At 44.3% G+C, this 24,452-nt stretch overlaps 1 protein-coding gene across 1 annotated transcript in view; it reads left to right on the top strand.

Moving 5' to 3' along the window:
* Positions 1-24,452, top strand: part of LOC115138839 (ribosomal protein S6 kinase alpha-5-like) — a 55,765-nt gene that overhangs the window by 17,896 nt on the left and 13,417 nt on the right. Inside the window, exons 2-11 of the mRNA XM_065025824.1 lie at positions 5,131-5,202; positions 5,438-5,656; positions 8,840-8,955; positions 11,322-11,423; positions 15,122-15,205; positions 15,500-15,603; positions 16,218-16,368; positions 16,660-16,821; positions 19,492-19,623; positions 21,522-21,655. Coding sequence (XP_064881896.1) covers positions 5,131-5,202; positions 5,438-5,656; positions 8,840-8,955; positions 11,322-11,423; positions 15,122-15,205; positions 15,500-15,603; positions 16,218-16,368; positions 16,660-16,821; positions 19,492-19,623; positions 21,522-21,655 — 1,276 coding nt within the window. The remainder of the gene's footprint in view (positions 1-5,130; positions 5,203-5,437; positions 5,657-8,839; positions 8,956-11,321; positions 11,424-15,121; positions 15,206-15,499; positions 15,604-16,217; positions 16,369-16,659; positions 16,822-19,491; positions 19,624-21,521; positions 21,656-24,452) is intronic.

Below are 24,452 nucleotides of genomic sequence, written 5' to 3'. Positions count from 1 at the left end.
GGTGCCCAAAGCTTTTTACTATCATTCTTTATATAATTTATTTTTGTTTGATAGTGTAGTTTCTTTACTCTTTATTTAGGTTAGTCACATGATTACTTAATTTGCAGTATGTTTCAGAATCAGTTGGGCTGCCAGACTTAATTGCCATACCATTTGCCTCATCCCTCTCAACCATGCAATTTTTCAATTCCTCGTCTATCCAAGGGGATTTGAGTTTTTACAGTAATTCTCTTAATGGTGCATGCTTAATAGTAACTGGAATAAGTGGTTTCATAAATGCGTCAATTGCAGTGTCTGGTTGCTCCTCATTACACACCACAGACCAGCAAATATTCTAAACATCATCAACATATGAATCACTACAAAACTTATTGTATGACTTCTTATACACTACGTTAGGCCCAGCCTTTGAATCTTTAGTTTCCCTAGATATGGCTATAATATTGTGATCACTACATCCTATGGATTTGGATACTGCTTTAAGGCAAATATCTGCAGCGTTAGTAAAAATGCATGTTGATGATTTAATTCCCGTGCTGTTTGTAACTAACCAAGTAGGTTGACTGACAACCTGATCCATGTTGCAGGCACTGGTTACAGTTAGATTTTTTTTCCTGAGTGGGCAGCTTGATGATAGCCAGTCAGTATTTAAATAACCCATAAAATATAATTTTCTGTTGATATCACATATATTATCAAGCATTTCACACATATTATCCAGATACTGATTGTTAGCACTTGGTGGTCTATAGCAGCTTCCCACAAGAATGGGCTTTAGGTGAGGCAAATTAACCTGTAGCCGTATTACTTCAACAGTATTTAACATTAGATAGTCTCTAAGCTTTACAGGAATGTGGTTCTGAATATAGACCGCAACATTGCCTCTGTTGGCATTTCTGTCTTTTTGGTAGATGTTATAACCATGTATTGATGCCACTGTATCATCAAAGGTATTATCTAAGTGAGTTTCAGAGATAGTCAGAATATGAATGTTATCTGTTAAAAGTAAGTTATTGACTTCATAGGCCTTGTTTCTTAGGCTACATATGTTAATAAGGGGTATTTGTAGCACTGGTTGCAGAATCTTGTCAATTTTTACAAGTTTTCTATTGAAATTAATTGTGGAATGCTCATTTATATATTTTGTGATATGAGTACCAAGTATGTCTACTTCACCGTCAGCCCATTTTATTGGTAAACTGCAGGGTAATGTAAAATTTTGATTTTTTTTAAATTTAAAGATCCAATATGTCATATTGTACACTTATCATAATTAGGTTTTAGTCCAGAGAGTCCAGACACGTTATCTAGGTCTTCAATGAGACATTGCAGGGATCTAGCTTGCGGACTTAATATAAAACTTGAGTCAACGGCACACCTTTGTTTTGAAGCTTTGGATTTCTAATCCTCTAATGTTGTTGTTATTTGATCTGATTTTAATAACTAGCATTTTGATGGTCATAACGAATAGATATGGTGACAGGGGACACCCTTGTTTAACTCCTCTTGACAGTAGTCAAGACGACTAGCTTGATTAAGTCTCCTCCATGTATATCTCACTAGGTTGGTTTTTTGTGTCCAAATATCCGCTATTTCTAATGTCCATAATATTTGTGATTTCCTTAACTTCTCTAGGGTAGGGGGCAGTATTTGGAATTTTGGATGAAAAGCATGCCCAAACCAAACTACCTTCTACTCGGGCCCAGAAGATAGGATATGCATATAATTAGTCGATTTGGATAGCAAACACTCTAAAGTTTCCAAAACTGTTAAAATAATGTCTGTGAGTATGACATAATTGATTAGGCAGGCAAAAACCTGAGAAAAATCCATTCAGGAAGTAGGATTTATTTTTTGTGTGTAGTTTTCTATTCAATGCCATTACAGTATCCATTGACTTTGGACTCAAATTGCAGTTCCTATGCCTTCCACTAGATGTCAACAGTCTTTAGAAATTGTTTCAGGCTTGTATTCTGAAAAATGAGGGAGTAAGACCACTCTGAATGAGTGGACACTGCCGTGTCACAGAGCTTTTTCATGCATGCGACAAGAGAGAGTGCCTTTCTTATTTACCTTTTATATTGACAACGTTATTGTCTATATTATAGATAATTTAGGCTAAAAACAACATGAGGATTGAATATTAACATCGTTTGACATGTTTCGTTGAACTTTACGGATACAATTAGGATTTTTTGTTTGCATGTTGTGACTGCGTTTGAGCCTGTGGATTACTGAAGAAAACGCACGAACAAAATGGAGGTTTTCGGATATAAAGAGAGACTTTATTGAACAAAAGGAACATTTATTTAATAAATGAATGTCTTCTGAGTGCAAACATATGAAGATCATCAAAGGTAAGGGGTTAATTTGAACTCTATTTCTGACTTGTGTAACTTCTACTTGGCTGGTTACTGTTTGTAATAATTTGTCTGCTGGGCTATGTTCTCAAATAATTGTAAGGTATGCTTTCGCTGTAAAGCATGTTTGAAATCTGACACCGTAGTTGGATTCTCAAGAAGTTAATCTTTAAACCTATGTTTAATTAGTTGTATCTTTTCTGAATTTTTATAATGAGTATTTCTGTATTTGAATTTGGCGCTCTGCAATCTCACTGGATGTTGGCCAGGTGGGAAGCTAGTGCCCCACATACCCTAGAGAGGTTAATAAGGGAACGGTGATGATGGTTTGTAGAGTGATTTCCTTTACGGTCCATTGAGGTACTTAACACTGTGTTATAATCTCCCACCATAATGATTTGATCATTTGTTGCCTGTAAATTAAATAAATTGGTATAAATATTTTCGAAGCGTATGGATCATCCCGATTTGGACCATATAGGTTAATGAGCCAAATCTCTTATTCGTCCACTTTCATATTCAAAAAGATCCACCTTCCTTGCAAATCATTCTTGACAATTTTTTTTGTTAATTAATATCATCACACCTTTTTGAGTTCCTTTATCCATGACAGAAAATTATTTCACCACCCCATTCCTTTTCCCACGCAACTTCATCTAAGGATGTGGATTGAGTTTCCTGGAAACAGTATATGTTATATTCCTTTTCTTTTAGCCACTGTTAGGTTCTAATTTTCAGAGTAAAAACACAACGGACACTATGAAAGCTTAACCAGGTTTATTCTTCCCAGAGGATCAATACAGCAGCATTTAGACAAAAACATTTTCACACAAGCCCTGAAATTGAACCCTTTCTCCGAGGCTGAGTCTCCTCCTACACGTCTGAACAGCCAATGCATCTCTGTTGCTAGACAGAACCTTAGTGATATCTATTCTTCCTCACTTCATCTGACCTGACCTCTACACCAAAGTGCTCACTCCACCCCAACTCAAGGTTGTCATGGTGATTGGTAGCAGACTGTGTCTCTTCCCTCCAATAGGATCCCAGATGGCTAACAATAACATATCCTGACATAATGTAAACATAATACATTACCCTCTCTTCCTCGGTGACATGAATAGGTATATATCATATTCTCAGAACCCAACACCACGTAAAGACTGATCTGTTTTTATAATCTGCTAAAGCGTTACAATTAAAACTGGCTATACTTATTTCACCCCTTACCATAACTAGATACTGTTCTCAGTATAAATTGACCATAATTATTGCTTGTTAAGTTACTGCCATCAGAGGTCTTATGACGGTCAACATTTGAGATTTTAAATGTCTGATATGTAGAATTCAAGAAACAGGTTCTAGCAATATTTGTTTTATTCCCTTGCCTGTGAGCCAATGTCACATATGTTAGAAAACTGGGTCAAGATATTATGTGTGTAGTAAATCTGAGTAGGTTGATGTGTGTGTGATATTGGATGTGATTTAGTGAGTCTGTTTGATGTCTGGATAAGAGTAAGACTATAATGTGTGATGTCCAAGTAAATAATAATCCAACCAATTTGCATGGTTGAATGTCTGTGTGCATGGTTGAGTGTCTGTGTGCATGGTTGAGTGTCTGTGTGCATGGTTGAGTGTCTGTGTGCATGGTTGAGTGTCTGTGTGCATGGTTGAGTGTCTGTGTGCATGGTTGAGTGTATGTGTGCATGGTTGAGTGTATGTGTGCATGGTTGAGTGTCTGTGTGCATGGTTGAGTGTCTGTGTGCATGGTTGAGTGTCTGTGTGCATGGTTGAGTGTCTGTGTGCATGGTTGAGTGTCTGTGTGCATGGTTGAGTGTCTGTGTGCATGGTTGAGTGTCTGTGTGCATGGTTGAGTGTCTGTGTGCATGGTTGAGTGTTTTCCTTTTTATAATTATTTTTAAATGTGAATATCATACAGTGGATGCCTAGGCCTATACAGTAGGTCTATATGCATGCAATACCTTGATGCATTTGCACTTAAATCTCTAACAGCTGAACCGTGAGGTGGACCAAATGTATTTTTAGGAAAGTTAAAACAATGGACTATAAAGTTTTGAATATGCTACACAACAAAAAAAACATTTTTTTTGTTGTAATTTGATATAGCCTAGGCAGTAAAGGACCGATAACTGTGAATCATTTGGCCAATACCACTCGTTTATTGATGGCGCTGGTAGCACCCAGGCGGAGGTTTCTTTCTCTCTTTCTACTCTCGGATCTGAACGGGGCTCTCGGATCCGAACCGGTACGGGTCTGTTTTTCCACGAGCCTTTTCGGAATGGGTCTGACTCCTCAGGTCCATTCGGAACGGTCTCTATTTATATATATATATATATATATATAAAAAGTTATGTATATTGGGTTGGGTGGAAAGCCATGGATCCATTTCAGAACGGTTCCAACTTTTTGGACACGTGAAGACCTCTATTTCAGACGTTAATGTCAATCCCTAATAGGCATACTTGTTATGCCCTCCCTCTTTGTCACGGGGCCCTCTTTCTCATATATCAGCCTAGGCCAGGCTTACATACTGCTTTCAGAGTTGTGTTTACTGACATAACACACGTTAACATGATATTTGCAGAACAACTCAATAATGCAGAGTCCTAGTTTCTTTGGGATGAACATTATTTATATATATTTTTTTAGATCAAGGCCTATTTTATAGGCCTGCAGCTGTGTGTATTTGTAAGAATTTGTGATACTTTCTTGTTTGTAAGCTAAAGATCTCACCATCTTTGTCATCCCACAGCCAACCTGACCGGCCACGTAGAGAGGGTGGGAATTGAGAACTTTGAGCTGCTAAAGGTGCTAGGAACTGGAGGTCAGTGACAGTTCTGAAACCCAATCCAATGATGGGATTGTCATAGATTTAAAAAAGGTACATTCATTTTATCTCTCCCGGGGGCGATGGGTGGGTGGTTTTGTACATTTGAGACCATTCCATTGGTCCTTCTGAAGTACAAACGTCTCCCATCTGGTCCTCCAGTTGAGCTAAAACAACTGCACTGAAAGCTTTTGGCTGCTGAGTTTTAATGTTTTTCTTGCTTCCATGTCAGCCTATGGCAAGGTGTTCCTGGTGCGTAAAGTGAGCGGTCATGATGCAGGTCAACTATACGCCATGAAGGTGTTGAAGAAGGCCACAATCGTACAGAAGGCCAAGACAGCAGAACACACACGCACAGAGAGACAGGTTCTGGAGCACATCAGACAGTCACCGTTCCTTGTCACCCTCCACTATGCCTTCCAGACAGACACCAAGCTGCACCTCATACTAGGTCTGGATCTCTCTCTCTACATTTCTTTCGGTCTCTGTCTCTCTCTCTGTCCCTTTCTCCTCTTCATGCCTTCTCTTCTATTTCTCTCTCTTTTTACAGAAAGTTGTTATTTTTCAATGAAGACATGAATATGAAATAGGCTACATAAGTAAGAATATCAAGTAGAAGAAAGTAAGATTGTTAAGAAAAATTCAGTTTCTTTCAGTTTGGCTGGCGGCTAGCCTTAGGCGGCTAGCTCGAGGCGAGGTGGCTAGGCCAAGGCGTGCAGCGGTCTAAGGCACTGCATCTCAATGCTTGAGGCGGCACCTCAGACCCGGGTTCGATCCCAGGCAGTGTCACAGCCGGGCCATGACCGGCAGACCCATGAGGGGACACACAATTGGCCCAGCGTCGTTTGGTTTAGGGGAGGGTAACTACCAATTTGATATCACAAAATTAGAGAGAAAAGGGGGTAAAAAAATGTACATATATACATACATACAGTTGAAGTTGGAAGTTTACATACACATAGGTGGGTGTCATTAAAACTTGTTTTTAAACTGCTCCACAAATGTCTTGTTAACAAACTATAGTTTTGGCAAGTAGTAGTTTTGTGTCATACTTTGTGCATGACACAAGTCATTTTTCCAACAATTGTTTACAGACAGATTATTTCACTTATAATTCACTATCACAATTCCAGTGGGTCAGAAGTTTACATACACTAAGTTGACTGTGCCTTTAAACAGCTTGGAAAATTCCAGAAAATGATGTCATGGCTTTAGATGCTTCTGATAGGCTAATTGACATCATTTGAGTCAATTGGAAGTGTACCTGTGGTTGTATTTCAAGGCCTACCTTCAAACTCAGTGCCTCCTTGCTTGACATAATGGGAAAATCAAAAGAAATCAGCCAAGACCTCAGATTTTGTTTTTGAAGATCTCCAAAAGTCTGGTTCATCCTTGGGAGCAATTTCCAAATGCCTGAAGGTACCACGTTCATCTGTACAAACAATGGTATGCAAGTATAAACACCATGGGACCATGCAGCCGTCATACCGCTCAGGAAGGATTCTGTCTCCTAGAGATGAACGTGCGAAAAGTGCAAATCAATCCCAGAACAACAGCAAAGGGCCTTGTGAAGATGCTGGAGGAAACAGGTACAAAGTATCTATATCCACAGTAAAACAAGTCTTATATTGACATAGCCTGAAAGGCCGCTCAGCAAGGAAGAAGCCACTGCTCCAAAACCGCCATTAAAAAAAGACCGACTACGGTTTGCAACTGCACATGGGGACAAATATCATACTTTTTGGAGAAATGTCCTCTGGTCTGATGAAACAAAAATAGAACTGTTTGACCATAATGACCATCGTTATGTTTGGAGGAAAAGGGGGAAGCTTGCAAGCCGAAGAACACCATCCATACCGTGACAGGCAGCATCATGTTGTGGGGGTGTTTTGCTGAAGGAGGGACTGGTGCACTTCACAAAATAGATGGCATCATGAGGTAGGAAAATTATGTGGATATATTGAAGCAACATCTTAAGACATCAGTCAGGAAGTAAAGCTTGGTCGCAGATGGGTCTTCCAAATGGACAATGAGCCCAAGCGTTCTTCCGAAGTTGTGGCAAAATGGCTTAAGGACAACAAAGTCAAGGTATCGGAGTGGCCATCACAAAGCCCTGACCTCAATCCTGTAGAAAATTTGTGAGTGGAACTGAAAAAGCGTGTGCGATCAAGGATCCTACAAACCTGACTCCGTTACACCAGCTCTGTCAGGAGGAATGGGCCAAAATTCCTCCAACATGTGGGAAGCTTGTGGAAGGCTACCCGAAACGTTTGACCCAAGTTAAACAATTTAAAGGCAATGCTACCAAATACTAATTGAGTGTATGTAAACTTCTGACCCACTGGGAATGTGATGAAGGAAATAAAAGCTGAAATAAATCATTCTCTCTACTATTATTCTGAGAATTCACATTCTTAAAATAAAGTGGTGATCCTAACTGACCTAAGACAGGGAATTTTTACCCTGATTAAATGTTTGGAATTGTGAAACTGATTTTAAATGTATTTGGCTAAGGTGTATGTATACTTCCGACTTCAAGTGTACATACATATATACAGTTGAAGTCGGAAGTTTACATGAACCTTAGGCAAATACATTTGAACTCAGTTTTTTGTCCCCATGTGCAGTTGCAATCCGTAGTCTGGCTTTTTTATGGCGGTTTTGGAGCAGTGGCTTCTTCCTTGCTGAGCGGCCTTTCAGGTTATGTTGATATAGGACATGTTTTACTGGGGATATAGATACTTTGTACCTGTTTCCTCCAGCATCTTCACACGGTCATTTGCTGTTGTTCTGGGATTGATTTGCACTTTTCACATCAAAGTACGCTCATCTCTAGGAGACAGAACGCGTCTCCTTCCTGAGCGGTATGACGGCTGCATGGTCCATTAGTGTTTATACTTGTGTACTATTGTTTGAAAATATGAACATGGTACCTTCAGGCATTTGGAAATTGCTCCCAAGAATGAACCAGACTTGTGGAGGTCTACAATTATTTTTCTGAGGTCTTGGCTGATTTCTTTTGATTTTCCAATGATGTCAAGCAAAGAGGCACTGAGTTTGAAGATAGGCCTTGAAATACATCCACAGGTACACCTCCAATTGACTCAAATGATGTCAATTAGCCTATCAGAAGCTTTTAAAGCCATGACATCATTTTCTGGAATTTTCCAAGCTGTTTAAAGGCACAGTCAACTTAGTGTATGTAAACTTCTGACCCACTGGAATTGTGATACAGGGAAATCTGTCTGTAAACAATTGTTGAAAAAATTACTTTTGTCATGCACGAAGTAGATGTCCTAACTGACTTGCCAAAACTATAGTTTGTTAACAATCACAGACGAAGGGGCTTACACTTTGGCTACTAACTTTGAATTGCCTCAATCATTTTGTGTTTGCTTTAAACAACCGCAAAAACCCTTACCGAAGTCCAAAACAATCAAACATCACAAAATGACGTCATAATATACGCACACACTCCTCTGAACTGTTTTGGCTGGGAAGCATGTAAACGCCTTTACAGTGAATTGGACTGACCCATTGGACTTTGGATTTATACCTGCTATGTTGAAATAAAATATCCAGCCAGGCAAGACATCCAGGATTGTTCATAGCTGTTTCTTTATTATTATGACAGATTATGTGAACGGTGGGGAGCTCTTCACACACCTGGTACAGAGGGTTCGGTTCAAAGAGCAGGAGGTATCTCTGTATAGTGGAGAGATAGTCCTGGCGCTGGAGCACCTACACACGGTGAGTGTCTGTAGATGTTGTCTTTTTTATGTTTGGCATTGCTGAGGTACAATAGTTTTGGAGTTTTAGCCTATATGCATTTGCAGTAAATGGTGCAGTTTTCTAGAAATCATTAATCATTGTGTCTAATCTCAATTGCCATACATAAAGGGGCCCGTTTCCCGGAAACAGATTAAGCATAGTCCTGGACTAAGAATTTATTTCAATGGAGTGTCTCCATGCAGTTTAGTCCAGGACTAGGACTATGTTTAAACCGGCCCTAAAATACTTTTTGGATCGATCTCTGGGTGTTTCTTCTACATTGTTGTCACAGTCAAGCCTTGTAAATTGGCTGACTGTTTTCCAGCTGGGGATAGTCTACAGAGCCTTGTAATTGGCTGACTGTTTCCCAGCTGGGGATAGTCCTGAAGCCAGTCCTCCAGTACCCCCAACGCCAGTCTTCCAGTACCCCCAACGCCAGTCTTCCAGTACCCCCATCTCCAGTCCTCCAGTACCCCCAACTCCAGTCCTCCAGTACCCCCAACTCCAGTCCACCAGTACCCCCATTTCCAGTCCACCAGTACCCCCATTTCCAGTCCTCCAGTACCCCAATCTCCAGTCCTCCAGTACCCCCATCTCCAGTACCCCCATCTCCAGTCCTCCAGTACCCCCAACTCCAATCCTCCGGTACCCCCTCTCCAGTCCTCCGGTATCCCCATCTCCAGTCCTCCAGTACCCTCAACGCCAGTTCTCCAATACCCCCAACAAAAATGTGAAATGTGTACTGTTGGGGGTACTGGTGGACTGGCGTTGGGGTACTGGAGGACTGGCGTTGGGGTACTGGAGGACTGGCGTTGGGGGTACTGGAGGACTGGCGTTGGGGGTACTGGAGGACTGGCGCAGGGGGTACTGGAGGACTGGCGTTTGGAGGACTGGAGATGGCGGTACCGGAGGACTGGAGATGGCGGTACCGGAGGACTGCAGATGGGGGTACCCGGAGGACTTGAGATGGGGGTACCGGAGGACTGGGGGAACACTGGTCTACAGAGACATGGACCTAATTTAGAACTGTTGCGTAATACTTATTAGTTTTATAATCCTGACTCACGTCAGACATAGGCATGGTTCCCGTTTATACATCAGACCTGTTGTAAAACTGTGCACGTGTGTGAACAAGCAATATAACTCCGTCTGAAAAACGCCCATCATTCACCTTTTATGGTGACAATAATACTTTGGAACTGTTGGAATTAGGCCAACACAGTATATCTGAAGGAAATATTAATGGCGAACTTGATCAAATGTCTTTGGATGTTTTGACAAAACGTTTTCTTTTACAGTGACATTTTACAGTTTCTGCAACACACAAATAATTGCAAATTGTTGTGGATCTGTCAACTGATTGTTTGAATTCGATAATGTTTTGCATTTACTTTCTCCTGAACCTAAATATGCTGCACCGCCCGAGAATTCTGAAACATTGTCTACTCTGAAAAAGATTTAGACTACAGGAGGCCTACTTACAGTGGTAACCTACACACTTTAATTCACCAGTTAATTTCTACTGCATGTTGTAAAGCGTGCTCGATTTCAGATGCATCGAGCAAAAGTGTGTAAATATAATAGCCTATTTAAAAGGCCCAATTAGAGATGGTCACTTGTTTTATGGCTACTTCGGGAATATTATCTTATCATGGCCAGAAAAGGGGCAATGGTTATAATATCTGTATTATATTTATGAATTAAATATTGTCTAGGCTACTGGAGAAATTTGACAGTATTCATACGTAGTCTACAAACATCAATGGAAAAGGTGAACAGTCTGTTCTACCTTTAAACTGTGTATCGGATCGCATAGAGCAAAATACTTGAAATACTGGCATCTTATCTGTTTACTACTGTGAAGTGAGTCCAATTAAATAGGCTATTTTGCGTGTATAAAACCATCGCAGTCAGAAAAGGTGAGGAATTTATTCTGCAATGATCATGGAAGTGACATTAATCATCGGATAAAGATTTCTAATTATTTTAGAATGCAGAGATAGAATAAATAGATTTTCTCACTAACAGCAAACGATGGAGTCTTGTTATTATATTTAGCTACCTGTTTTTTTGTTTTTGTGAATAAGTCATCATGTGTTCCCCATTTCCACAAAGCTACTAGGCTACTTTTTGCCTTCTTGCAATGCAGTACTTCAACCACTAGAAACTGTGTGTACACATGGTCTAAAGTTTCGTAAGGATAAGCACAAAAAGTCCAGTTTTTATAAATGCCAACTTTTGCGTGAAAAAGCGCATATGTTTTGGGGCATGATTTTGTGCCTATGCAACTTTTTTTTTTATAAATGAAGCCCTTGAAGCCTTGTAATTGTCTGAATGTTTTCCAGCTGGGTATAGTCTACAGAGACCTGAAGCTGGAGAACATCCTCATGGACTCCAGCGGACACATAGTGCTCACGGACTTTGGCCTCAGCAAAGAGTTTGATGAGGTATGTATTACAGATGTATGGAGCAAGAGGCCTACACCGTACATCTATATGATCATTATCACACAGAGGAGTCTTGTACTTTAAAATGGTTAGGTTACTTGTTGTGTTATGGTCCATTCGCGCTGGTGATGCATCCCACGCAGTCAATGGAGGAGTGTGTGCTGTTGTGTGTTTTTAGGCCGTGTTTGATGTGCAACCTGACGCGACTACCCTCCAGGTGCCCTACCCTGCCGCCCTCCAGGTCCACTACCCTGCCACCCTCCAGGTCCCCCTACCCTGCCACCCTCCAGGTCCCCCTACCCTGCCACCCTCCAGGTCCCCCTACCCTGCCACCCTCCAGGTTCTCTACCCTGCCACCCTCCAGGTCCACTACCCTGCCACCCTCCAGATCCCCTACCCTGCCACCCTCCAGGTGCCCTACCCTGCCACCCTCCAGGTGCTCTACCCTGCCACCCTCCAGATCCCCTACCCTGCCACCCTCCAGGTCCCCTACCCTGCCACCCTCCAGGTGCCCTACCCTGCCACCCTCCAGGTGCCCTACCCTGCCACCCTCCAGATCCCCCTACCCTGCCACTCTCCAGGTACCCTACCCTGCCACCCTCCAGGTCCCCTACCCTGCCACCCTCCAGGTCCCCCTACCCTGCCACCCTCCAGGTCCCCCTACCCTGCCACCCTCCAGGTCCCCCTACCCTGCCACCCTCCAGGTCCCCCTACCCTGCCACCCTCCAGGTCCCCCTACCCTGCCACCCTCCAGGCCTCCTAACCTGCCACATTCCTACTCTCCAGGCTTCCTACCCTCCAGGCTTCCCACCCTCCTACCATCCAGGCTTCCCACCCTCCTACCATCCTGGCTTCCCACCCTCCTACCATCCTGGCTTCCCACCCTCCTACCTTCCAGGCTTCCCACCGTCCTATCCTCCTACCCTTTTACCCTGCCCCCCCCACCATCCAGGCCTCCCACCCTTCTATCAAGACTTTGTTTTATGTCCAGTCATTTTGAGAAGATGTTATGTAGCCGGTGGTTATGCGCTGAATGCGTTCCAAATGGCACCCTATTCCTTATATAGTGCACTACCTTTAACTGGGACCCGTTTGGGCTCTGGTCAAATGTAATGCACTATATAGGGAATAGGGTGCCATTTGGGATGTAGCCATTCTGTCTGATTGTTACATCACGTATACACATTGTCTGATCCTTACGTCGCGTATACACATTGTCTGATCCTTACGTTGTTTATACACATTGTCTGATCCTTACGTCGCGTATACACATTGTCTGATCCTTACGTTGTTTATACACATTGTCTGATCCTTACGTCACGTATACACATTGTCTGATCCTTACGTCGCGTATACACATTGTCTGATCCTTACGTCGCGTATACACATTGTCTGATCCTTACGTTGTTTATACACATTGTCTGATCCTTACGTCACGTATACACATTGTCTGATCCTTACGTCGCGTATACACATTGTCTGATCCTTACGTCACGTATACACATTGTCTGATCCTTACGTCGCGTATACACATTGTCTGATCCTTACGTCGCGTATACACATTGTCTGATCCTTACGTTGTTTATACACATTGTCTGATCCTTACGTCACGTATACACATTGTCTGATCCTTATGTTGTGTATACACATTGTCTGATCCTTACGTCGCGTATACACATTGTCTGATCCTTACGTTGTTTATACACATTGTCTGATCCTTACGTTGTTTATACACATTGTCTGATCCTTACGTCGCGTATACACATTGTCTGATCCTTACGTCGCGTATACACATTCTCTGATCCTTACGTCGCGTATACACATTGTCTGATCCTTACGTCGCGTATACACATTGTCTGATCCTTACGTCGCGTATACACATTGTCTGATCCTTACGTCGCGTATACACATTGTCTGATCGTTACGTCGCGTATACACATTGTCTGATCCTTACGTCGCGTATACACATTGTCTGATCGTTACGTCGCGTATACACATTGTCTGATCCTTACGTCGCGTATACACATTGTCTGATCCTTATGTTGTGTATACACATTGTCTGATCGTTACGTCACGTATACACATTGTCTGATCCTTACGTCGCGTATACACATTGTCTGATCCTTACGTCGCGTATACACATTGTCTGATCCTTACGTCGCGTATACACATTGTCTGATCCTTACGTCACGTATACACATTGATCCTTACGTCACGTATACACATTGATCCTTACGTCGCGTATACACATTGTCTGATCCTTACGTCGCGTATACACATTGTCTGATCCTTACGTCGCGTATACACATTGTCTGATCCTTACGTCGCGTATACACATTGTCTGATCCTTACGTCGCGTATACACATTGTCTGATCCTTACGTTGTTTATACACATTGTCTGATCCTTACGTCGCGTATACACATTGTCTGATCCTTACGTTGTTTATACACATTGTCTGATCCTTACGTCGCGTATACACATTGTCTGATCCTTACGTTGTTTATACACATTGTCTGATCTTTACGTCGCGTATACACATTGTCTGATCGTTACGTCGTTTATACACATTGTCTGATCCTTACGTCGTGTATACACATTGTCTGATCCTTACGTTGTTTATACACATTGTCTGATCCTTACGTCGCGTATACACATTGTCTGATCCTTACGTCGCGTATACACATTGTCTGATCCTTACGCCAGCAGCATACCACCCTGCATACCACTGCTGGCTTGCTTCTGAAGCTAAGCAGGGTTGGTCCTGGTCAGTTCCTGGATGGGAGACCAGATGCTGCTGGAAGTGGTGTTGGAGGGCCAGTAGGAGGCACTCTTTCCTCTGGTCTAAAAAATATCCCAATTCCCCAGGGCAGTGATTGGGGACACTGCCCTGTGTAGGGTGCCGTCTTTCGGATGGGACGTTAAACGGGTGTCCTGACTCTCTGAGGTCATTAAAGATCCCATGGCACTTATCGTAAGAGTAACCCCGGTGTCCTGGCTAAATTCCCAATCTGACCCTCAAACTATCACGGTCACCTAATAATCCCCAGTTTACAATTGGCTCATTCATCTCCCTCCTCTCCCATGTAACTATTCCCCAGGTTGTTGCTTTAAATGAGAACGTGTTCTCAGTCAATCTACCTGGTGAAATAACGGATAAATAAAAAAATAATTAAAAAAACGTTGTGTATACACATTGTCTGATCCTTACGTCGCGTATACACATTGTCTGATCCTTACGTCGCGTATACACATTGTCTGATCCTTACGTCGCGTATACACATTGTCTGATCCTTACGTCGCGTATACACATTGTCTGATCCTTACGTCGCGTATACACATTGCCTGATCCTTACGTCGCGTATACACATTGCCTGATCCTTACGTCGCGTATACACATTGCCTGATCCTTACGTCGCGTATACACATTGCCTGATCCTTACGTCGCGTATACACATTGCCTGATCGTTATGAGAGCCATGTTCTGGGTTCTATTCAGTGGCGCTTGGTAGGTTCTTCTCCACAACAATGATGTCTGTTCTACCCTGAACTGATGAAATGTGTCCTAGTCTCAAGCTTCCTTCCGGTCGATTCCAGTGTGTTTCAACATGTCAGGGATGAGAACGACAAATAAGGAGAGGGGGGACAAATCTAACCTGGGTTATTTCTCTTTGTTGTTGTCCCTTTGTTGTTGTCCAGTTGGAGAGGACTTACTCTGTCTGTGGCACCATTGAGTACATGGCCCCAGAGATCGCAGAGGGAGGAGAGGCTGGCCATGACATGGTAATTTATCATTTAGAACCCACCCCGCCGAGGTCTTGTTATGTTCTACTGTACTTGACCCAAATGCACAATGGTACACAGACAGATATGTGTAGCTCACTAATAACTGGGTGTAGTCTGCTGCACACCTGTGAAGGCTGCCTCTGGTGTCTGGGGTGCTGTTCCAGACTGCCTACAATGCATCATTTGTACAACGCGTCTGCAATGTAGGCAGTCTGGAACGTATGTAGGCCTGTATCATATTCTGTCATAATAATAATACACTTTATTCATCCACATGTACCTGTGTTCCAGGCTGTAGACTGGTGGAGCCTTGGAGTATTAATGTATGAACTTTTGACGGGTGGATCACCTTTCACTGTCGATGGAGACCAGAACTCTCATACAGATATCGCCAAGTAAGTATTCCCCCCAGATCTATCTCCTAACATGTGGACCCCTGAAATAATGAATGCTGCATCAGCAATGGCTATTAGGGATGCTAATAAACTGAACTCGGCATCCATTCTATTTCCCGATACGCTGGAAAACAAAACAATCTTTCACTTGACTTCTTTACCAAGTGAGAAGTACTTGGTGTGTGCGTGTGTGTGTGTGTGTGTATATAATCAGTTTGGTCTGATCAAACAAATAGACACATTTCCAAGTTCTCCAAAAAAAAGAGGACAAAACTGTATAGAACGGTAGCTGTGTTGTTCTCCTTTTCTCTCTTTCTGGATTGTCTCAACCACTTGGAAATACTGTAAGTTCTTTCATTCATTCTTTCATGTGTTTCCTCTGGAATTAAATACTCATCCTGTTGATGTACTGTATGTCAGTGAGGGGTATTCAAATCCGTGCTGCTGGTTTTCTGCTTTACATGGTGTCCCAGGTCTAAATCAGTCCCTGATTCCAGGGGAAGAAGGAAAATCAGCCGTGGAACTGCCTTCAAAAGGTCCAGATTTGAATTGGCTTGATTTATGTATTATTATAATATAAATCCTGTCCAACCTGGACTTCTGTCACCTCTCAGGAGGATCTCGAAGAAGGACCCTCCGTTCCCCAAAGACATGAGCCCTTTGGCCAAAGACCTCATCCAGCGCCTCCTCATCAAAGACCCAAAGAAGAGACTGGGCTCTGGGCCTGACGGAGCTGACAACGTTAAGAAACATCCATTCTACCAGGTACCAGAGCCATTTCCTTAGCCTGATCTCAGATCTGTTTGTGCTGCTTATCCAACTCCTATGGACATTGTCATTGCTAAGGACCATATGAGTTAGCTATACAGCAAAAACAGATCTGGGACAGAGCTAGTATCTCCTCTAACACATTGAAAACATCTTGTCCAGATACATTGTAGGTCGATTGGTACATACCATACAGTATATTTGCCTTTGTTGATAAAATGGTGCTTGAAGGAGAAATGGTTTCTAATTTTATAGCATTCTGTTGGGTTTCGTCTTCTCTCCTTTTAGAAGATAAACTGGGAGGACCTGGCAGCTAAGCGGGTGCTCGCCCCGTTCAAGCCAGTGATCAGGGATGAGCTGGATGTCAGCAACTTTGCAGAGGAGTTCACCGAAATGGACCCCACCTACTCCCCTGCAGCGATGCCTCAGAACTGTGACCGCGTCTTTCAGGTGGGACAGAAGTGTCCTCAATAGCTCGTTTAAGGTCAATACCAGCCTGTCTGTGTGCACATTGGTATTCAAATTGACTAAAGGGCTTTTCATTCAAAGCATAATTATAGCCATACGCAGTTTGGATAGGCCTAACAGATGTGAATGACTATTTATGCTATAGCTTTGAACCATAATGTGGCTTTCACACCCTATTCATAAAGCGCTTCACACAGAGCATGAGTGCTGATCTAGGATCAGTTTTTCTTTTTGGATCATAATTATAAGACAGAGGGACCGGATCGTAGATCTGCACTCCTACACTTAGACGCTTTATGAATACAGCTGTATGCCAGCTTATGGTCGCGTGTCTGATTGATGTAGTCTATTGCGTGAGATCTCAGCTGTGATTGCCATGCCTTCTGGCTCCTCGAGCCTGGCTGATCAATAGGCCCATTGAAAGGGGCTTCTCTCTCTTTTCTCTGCTGGTATAAAAGGTTACGGTTCCAGAGAATCACCATGTCTGCCTCAATTACGCCTTAAACCTCTGATTGCCAACTTTATCTTGGCTTGTCTTGTTTTATTTCCCCACTTTCACAAATACTGGAATTTGTAGGCTAGTCTTTATCATTTACAGCCATGCCTTAGTGTTAGATAGAGCTAGTGGCTGAGATCACAACGTTTAACTCTGGGGTCTGCTCTCCCACTCGCCTCACGAAACAAAATTAAATTGCGTTATAAACTGGGTGGTTCGAGCCCTAAATGCTGATTGGCTGACAGCCGTGGTATATTAATTATAGCCCCGACGAGATGTAATTTCACAGCAGAGCAATCAGATATTGAAGCCTGGCAATTTGGGCATTCTCATGCTTCCATCCCCATTCATCCATCCATCAATCTGTGTGTGTGTGTGTGTGTGTGTGTGTGTGTGTGTGTGTGTGTGTGTGTGTGTGTGTGTGCGCGCGCATATAAGCGTGTAAACCCTGGGCCCTGCACAGCTGGAGCCAGGCAGCACATCCCAATCCCATCAGAGATGACAGTTCTAACAATGAGCACAGATGGACAACCAATGAATGGCAGCCATTGTCATGCTCACTCCAGTTTTTACAGTATTGACAGGTTATAATTAGTTCTTGACTGAGCTGTAATGGGATGTCCTGGTTATACAAAAAACTAAGTCTCTGGTAGGCTCTATACTGTGAAGGGTATACCAGTCTCTGGTAGGCACTATACTGTGAAGGGTATACCAGTCTCTGGTAGGCTCTATACTGTGAAGGGTATACCAGTCTCTGGTAGGCTCTATACTGTGAAGGGTATACCAGTCTCTGGTAGGCACTATACTGTGAAGGGTATACCAGTCTCTGGTAGGCACTATACTGTGAAGGGTATACCAGTCTCTGGTAGGCTCTATACTGTGAAGGGTATACCAGTCTCTGGTAGGCTCTATACTGTGAAGGGTATACCAGTCTCTGGTAGGCACTATACTGTGAAGGGTATACCAGTCTCTGGTAGGCACTATACTGTGAAGGGTATATCAGTCTCTGGTAGGCACTATACTGTGAAGGGTATACCAGTCTCTGGTAGGCTCTATACTGTGAAGGGTATACCAGTCTCTGGTAGGCTCTATACTGTGAAGGGTATACCAGTCTCTGGTAGGCACTATACTGTGAAGGGTATACCAGTCTCTGGTAGGCACTATACTGTGAAGGGTATACCAGTCTCTGGTAGGCACTATACTGTGAAGGGTATACCAGTCTCTGGTAGGCACTATACTGTGAAGGGTATACCAGTCTCTGGTAGGCACTATACTGTGAAGGGTATACCAGTCTCTGGTAGGCACTATACTGTGAAGGGTATACCAGTCGCTGGTAGGCACTATACTGTGAAGGGTATACCAGTCGCTGGTAGGCACTATACTGTGAAGGGTATACCAGTCTCTGGTAGGCACTATACTGTGAAGGGTATACCAGTCTCTGGTAGGCACTATACTGTGAAGAGTATACCAGTCTCTGGTAGGCACTATACTGTGAAGGGTATACCAGTCTCTGGTAGGCACTATACTGTGAAGGGTATACCAGTCTCTGGTAGGCACTATACTGTGAAGGGTATACCAGCCTCTGGTAGGCACTATACTGTGAAGGGTATACCAGTCTCTGGTAGGCACTATACTGTGAAGGGTATACCAGTCTCTGGTAGGCACTATACTGTGAAGGGTATACCAGCCTCTGGTAGGCACTATACTGTGAAGGGTATACCAGCCTCTGGTAGGCACTATACTGTGAAGGGTATACCAGCCTCTGGTAGGCACTATACTGTGAAGGGTATACCAGCCTCTGGTAGGCACTATACTGTGAAGGGTATACCAGTCTCTGTCCTGCGTATTAAACCTCGTCTTCCTATGTATGCGTCAACTTGTTCATGGCCCCCTCCTGCTTCATCTCTCTCTGTGTCTCCTGGTTACAGGGTTACTCGTTCATGGCCCCCTCCTGCTTCATCTCTCTCTGTGTCTCCTGGTTACAGGGTTACTCGTTCATGGCCCCCTCCTGCTTCATCTCTCTCTGTGTCTCCTGGTTACAGGGTTACTCGTTCATGGCCCCCTCCTGCTTCATCTCTCTCTGTGTCTCCTGGTTACAGGGTTACTCGTTCATGGCCCCCTCCTGCTTCATCTCTCTCTGTGTCTCCTGGTTACAGGGTTACTCGTTCATGGCCCCCTCCATCTTGTTCAAGAGAAATGCTGTGATGGATGACACGCTGCAGCTGTGTGGAGGATCAAGATCACAGAGACCAGGGTCTGCTGCTGTGGCCCGCAGCGCCATGATTAAGGTACAACACACACACACACCCAGCTGGGTGGGGGTTCAGGATTGCTGTGGCCTGCAGCGCCATGATTAAGGTACAACACACACACACACCCAGCTGGGTGGGGGTTCAGGATTGCTGTGGCCTGCAATACCATGATGAAGGTACAACACACACACACACCCAGCTGGGTGGGGGTTCAGGATTGCTGTGGCCTGCAGCGCCATGATTAAGGTACAACACACACACACACCCAGCTGGGTGGGGGTTCAGGATTGCTGTGGCCTGCAATACCATGATGAAGGTACAACACACACACACACCCAGCTGGGTGGGGGTTCAGGATTGCTGTGGCCTGCAGCGCCATGATTAAGGTACAACACACACACACCCAGCTGGGTGGGGGTTCAGGATTGCTGTGGCCTGCAGCGCCATGATTAAGGTACAACACACACACACCCAGCTGGGTGGGGGTTCAGGATTGCTGTGGCCTGCAGCGCCATGATTAAGGTACAACACACACACACACCCAGCTGGGTGGGGGTTCAGGATTGCTGTGGCCTGCAGCGCCATGATTAAGGTACAACACACACACACACCCAGCTGGGTGGGGGTTCAGGATTGCTGTGGCCTGCAATACCATGATGAAGGTACAACACACACACACACCCAGCTGGGTGGGGTTCAGGATTGCTGTGGCCTGCAGCGCCATGATTAAGGTACAACACACACACACACCCAGCTGGGTGGGGGTTCAGGATTGCTGTGGCCTGCAATACCATGATGAAGGTACAACACACACACACACCCAGCTGGGTGGGGGTTCAGGATTGCTGTGGCCTGCAGCGCCATGATTAAGGTACAACACACACACACCCAGCTGGGTGGGGTTCAGGATTGCTGTGGCCTGCAGCGCCATGATTAAGGTACAACACACACACACACCCAGCTGGGTGGGGTTCAGGATTGCTGTGGCCTGCAGCGCCATGATTAAGGTACAACACACACACACACCCAGCTGGGTGGGGGTTCAGGATTGCTGTGGCCTGCAGCGCCATGATTAAGGTACAACACACACACACACCCAGCTGGGTGGGGGTTCAGGATTGCTGTGGCCTGCAGCGCCATGATTAAGGTACAACACACACACACACCCAGCTGGGTGGGGGTTCAGGATTGCTGTGGCCTGCAACACCATGATTAAGGTACAACACACACACCCAGCTGGGTGGGGGTTCAGGATTGCTGTGGCCTGCAACACCATGATGAAGGTACAACACACACACACACAGCTGGGTGGGGGTTCAGGATTGCTGTGGCCTGCAATACCATGATGAAGGTACAACACACACACACACCCAGCTGGGTGGGGGTTCAGGATTGCTGTGGCCTGCAATATGAAGGTACAACACACACACACACACACACACACCCAGCTGGGTGGGGGTTCAGGATTGCTGTGGCCTGCAACACCATGATGAAGGTACGACACACACACACACACACACACACCCAGCTGGGTGGGGGTTCAGGATTGCTGTGGCCTGCAACACCATGATGAAGGTACAGCACCGTTACTGTGTGTGTGTACAGTTAGATGGATAGGGTTATCTCTTCCCTCCACACACACACACTTAGGCTAGGCAGCATTAACTAAGTTTTTTCTTTGGGGGGGGGGGGGTTGTCATCTCCTCTGCTCTCTCATCCTTGCTTCATTAAGCTCTATAATGAGTCTTGATGTGTGTGGCTGTGTACTGTGGTGTGTCTAATATAACATATATATAACATATAGTTACAGCATTGGATCACATTGAAAACAGGATTGTTACTCAGTTGCTTGGTCTGAGGCGTGATGAGGTATAGACAATCTTTGTAATAAGATGGCTTTGATTTGACCTAAACAATGATTTCCCTTCCTTTAGGACTCTCTGTTTTATATGAACTATGAGATGGACCTGAAGGACAATGCCCTTGGTGAAGGAAGCTTCTCTATTTGTAGGCAGTGCACCCACAAGAAGACTGGACAGATGTACGCTGTGAAGATCGTCAGTAAGAGGTACTGTTACCTTAGTCCTGCCTGATCCCAGATCAGTTGGTGCTGAATGGTCTGCTTATACAGTATGATCATTGTCAAGCCAAACTGACACGTACCAGGCCCAGACCAGTGTGGTCCTCTGGACGTCCGTGTGGTCCTCTGGACGTCCGTGTGGTCCTCTGGAGGTCCGTGTGGTCCTCTGGAGGTCCGTGTGGTCCTCTGGACGTCCGTGTGGTCCTCTGGAGGTCCGTGTGGTCCTCTGGACGTCCGTGTGGTCCTCTGGACGTCCGTGTGGTCCTCTGGAGGTCCGTGTGGTCCTCTGGAGGTCCGTGTGGTCCTCTGGACGTCCGTGTGGTCCTCTGGAGGTCCGTGTGGTCCTCTGGAGGTCCGTGTGGTCCTCTGGAGGTCCGTGTGGTCCTCTGGACGTCCGTGTGGTCCTCTGGAGGTCCGTGTGGTCCTCTGGAGGTCCGTGTGGTCCTCTGGAGGTCCGTGTGGTCCTCTGGACACCAGTGTGGTCCTCAGTAGGTTGGTAGAGCCTACTAGAGCCTATTGGTAGAGCCTATTGGTAGAGCATGGCTCTTTAGTGGGTTTGATTGGCCAGTCCACCCAGACCTAAAACGTGTGTGTGTATATATATATATTTATATATATATCAATTCCAGGCCAGCAGACTATTATAGGAGACTGCTCTGTGATTATAACACCTCTTGGCTGAAAGGAAAATGCTGTAGTGGTGAAACTGACCTTACTGTTCAGGTATACATTCTTATTTTTTATTTTATATATACAGTACCAGTCAAAAGTTTGGACACACCTACTCATTCAAGAGCTTTTCTTTATTTTTACTATTTTCTACATTGCAGAATAATAGTGATCAAAACTATGAAATAACACATATGGAATCATGTGGTAACCAAAAAATTGTTAAACAAATCTAAATATATTTTAGATTATTTAAAGTAGCCACCCATTGCCTTGATGACAGCTTTGCACAGTCTTGGAATTCTCTCAACCAGCTTAATGAGGAATGCTTTTTCACCAGTCTTGAAGGATTTCCCACATATGCTGAGCACTTGTTAGCTGCTTTTCCTTCACTCTGCAGTCCAACTCATCCCAAACCATCTCAATTGGGTTGAGGTTGGGTTATTGTGGAGGTCAGGTCATCTGATGCAGCGCTCCATCACTCTCCTTGGTCAAATAGCCCTTACACAGCCTGGAGTTGTGTTTTGGAAAAACAAATGATAGTCCCACTAAGCACAAACCAGATGGGATTCGCTGCAGGATGCTGTGGTAGCCATGCTGGTTAAGTGTGCCTTGAATTCTAAATAAATCACATACAGTGTCACCAGCAAAGCACCATCACACCACCACCTCTATGCTTCACGGTGGGAACCACACATGCAGAGATCATCCGTTCACCTACTCCGCATCTCACAAAAACACGGCGGTTGGAACCAAAAATGTCAAATTTGGACAGATTTCCACCGTTCTAATGCCCATTGCTCGTGTTTCTTGGCCCAAGCAAGTCTCTTCATCTTATTGGTGTCCATTAGTAGTTGTTTCTTTGCAGCAATTCGACCATGAAGGCCTGATTTACTCAGTCTCCTCTGAAAAGTTGATGTTGAGATGTGTCTTACTTGAACTCTGTGAAGTATTTATTTGGGCTGCAATTTCTGAGGCTGGTAACTCTAATGAACGTATCATCTGCAGCAGAGGTAACTCTGGGTCTTCCTTTCCTGTGGCGGTCCTCATGAGAGCCAGTTTTATTTTGACGCTTGAGGTTTTCCATATTGACTGATCTTGATTTCTTTAAAGTAATGATGGACTGTCGTTTCTCTTTGCTTATTTGAGCTGTTCTTGCCATACTATGGACTTGGTCTTTTACCAAATAGGGCTATCTTCTGTATACCAACCCTACCTTGTCACAACTGATTGGCTCAAATGCATTAAGAAGGAAAGAAATTCCACAAATTAACTTTTAATAAGGCACACATGTTAATTTAAATGCATTCCAGGTTACTACCTCGTGAAGCTGGTTGAGAGTATTCCGAGAGTGTGCAAAGCTATTATTAAGGCTACTTTGAAGAATCTCAAATATAACACTTTTTTGGGTTACTACATGAAAACATATGTGCTATTTTATAGTTTTGATGTCTTCACTACTATTCCACAGTATAGAAAATAGTAAAAAATAAAGAAAAACCCTTGAATGAGTAGCTGTGTCCAAACTTTTGACTGGTACTGTATATACATAATGTGTTTTACTCCCTTTTCGTCATAACTAATTAGGATATTGTCTCATCGCTGCATCTCCCCAACGGGCTCTAAAACATGACCCGCCAGACCGCACTCCTTAACACCCGCCCACTTAACCTGGAAGCCAGCCCGCACCAATGTGTCAGAGGAAACACTGTTCAACTGACGACCGACGTCAGCCTTGTAGACCCCCAGCCCAGCACAAGGAGCCGCTAGAGCATGATGAGCCAAGTAAAGATGCTGTGCGATGCTGTGCTTTAGACCACAGCGCCACTTGGGAGACTGATGACACTCTCTGTCACCATGTGTCCTGTCTCCCCCCTCTAGGATGGAGGCTCCTTTCTGTTCAGGGATGACTCTGTGTCCTGTCTCCCCCCTCTAGGATGGAGGCTCCTTTCTGTTCAGGGATGACTCTGTGTCCTGTCTCCCCCCTCTAGGATGAAGGCTCCTTTCTGTTCAGTGATGACTCTGTGTCCTGTCTCCCCCCTCTAGGATGAAGGCTCCTTTCTGTTCAGTGATGACTCTGTGTCCTGTCTCTCCCCTCTAGGATGAAGGCTCCTTT

The sequence above is a fragment of the Oncorhynchus nerka genome, linkage group LG12 (genome assembly GCF_034236695.1).
Source record: "Oncorhynchus nerka isolate Pitt River linkage group LG12, Oner_Uvic_2.0, whole genome shotgun sequence".
Classification (NCBI taxonomy): Eukaryota; Metazoa; Chordata; class Actinopteri; order Salmoniformes; family Salmonidae; genus Oncorhynchus; species Oncorhynchus nerka.
The sequence above is the reverse complement of the archived record's forward strand: the minus strand, read 5'-3'. Positions and strand labels throughout refer to the sequence as shown.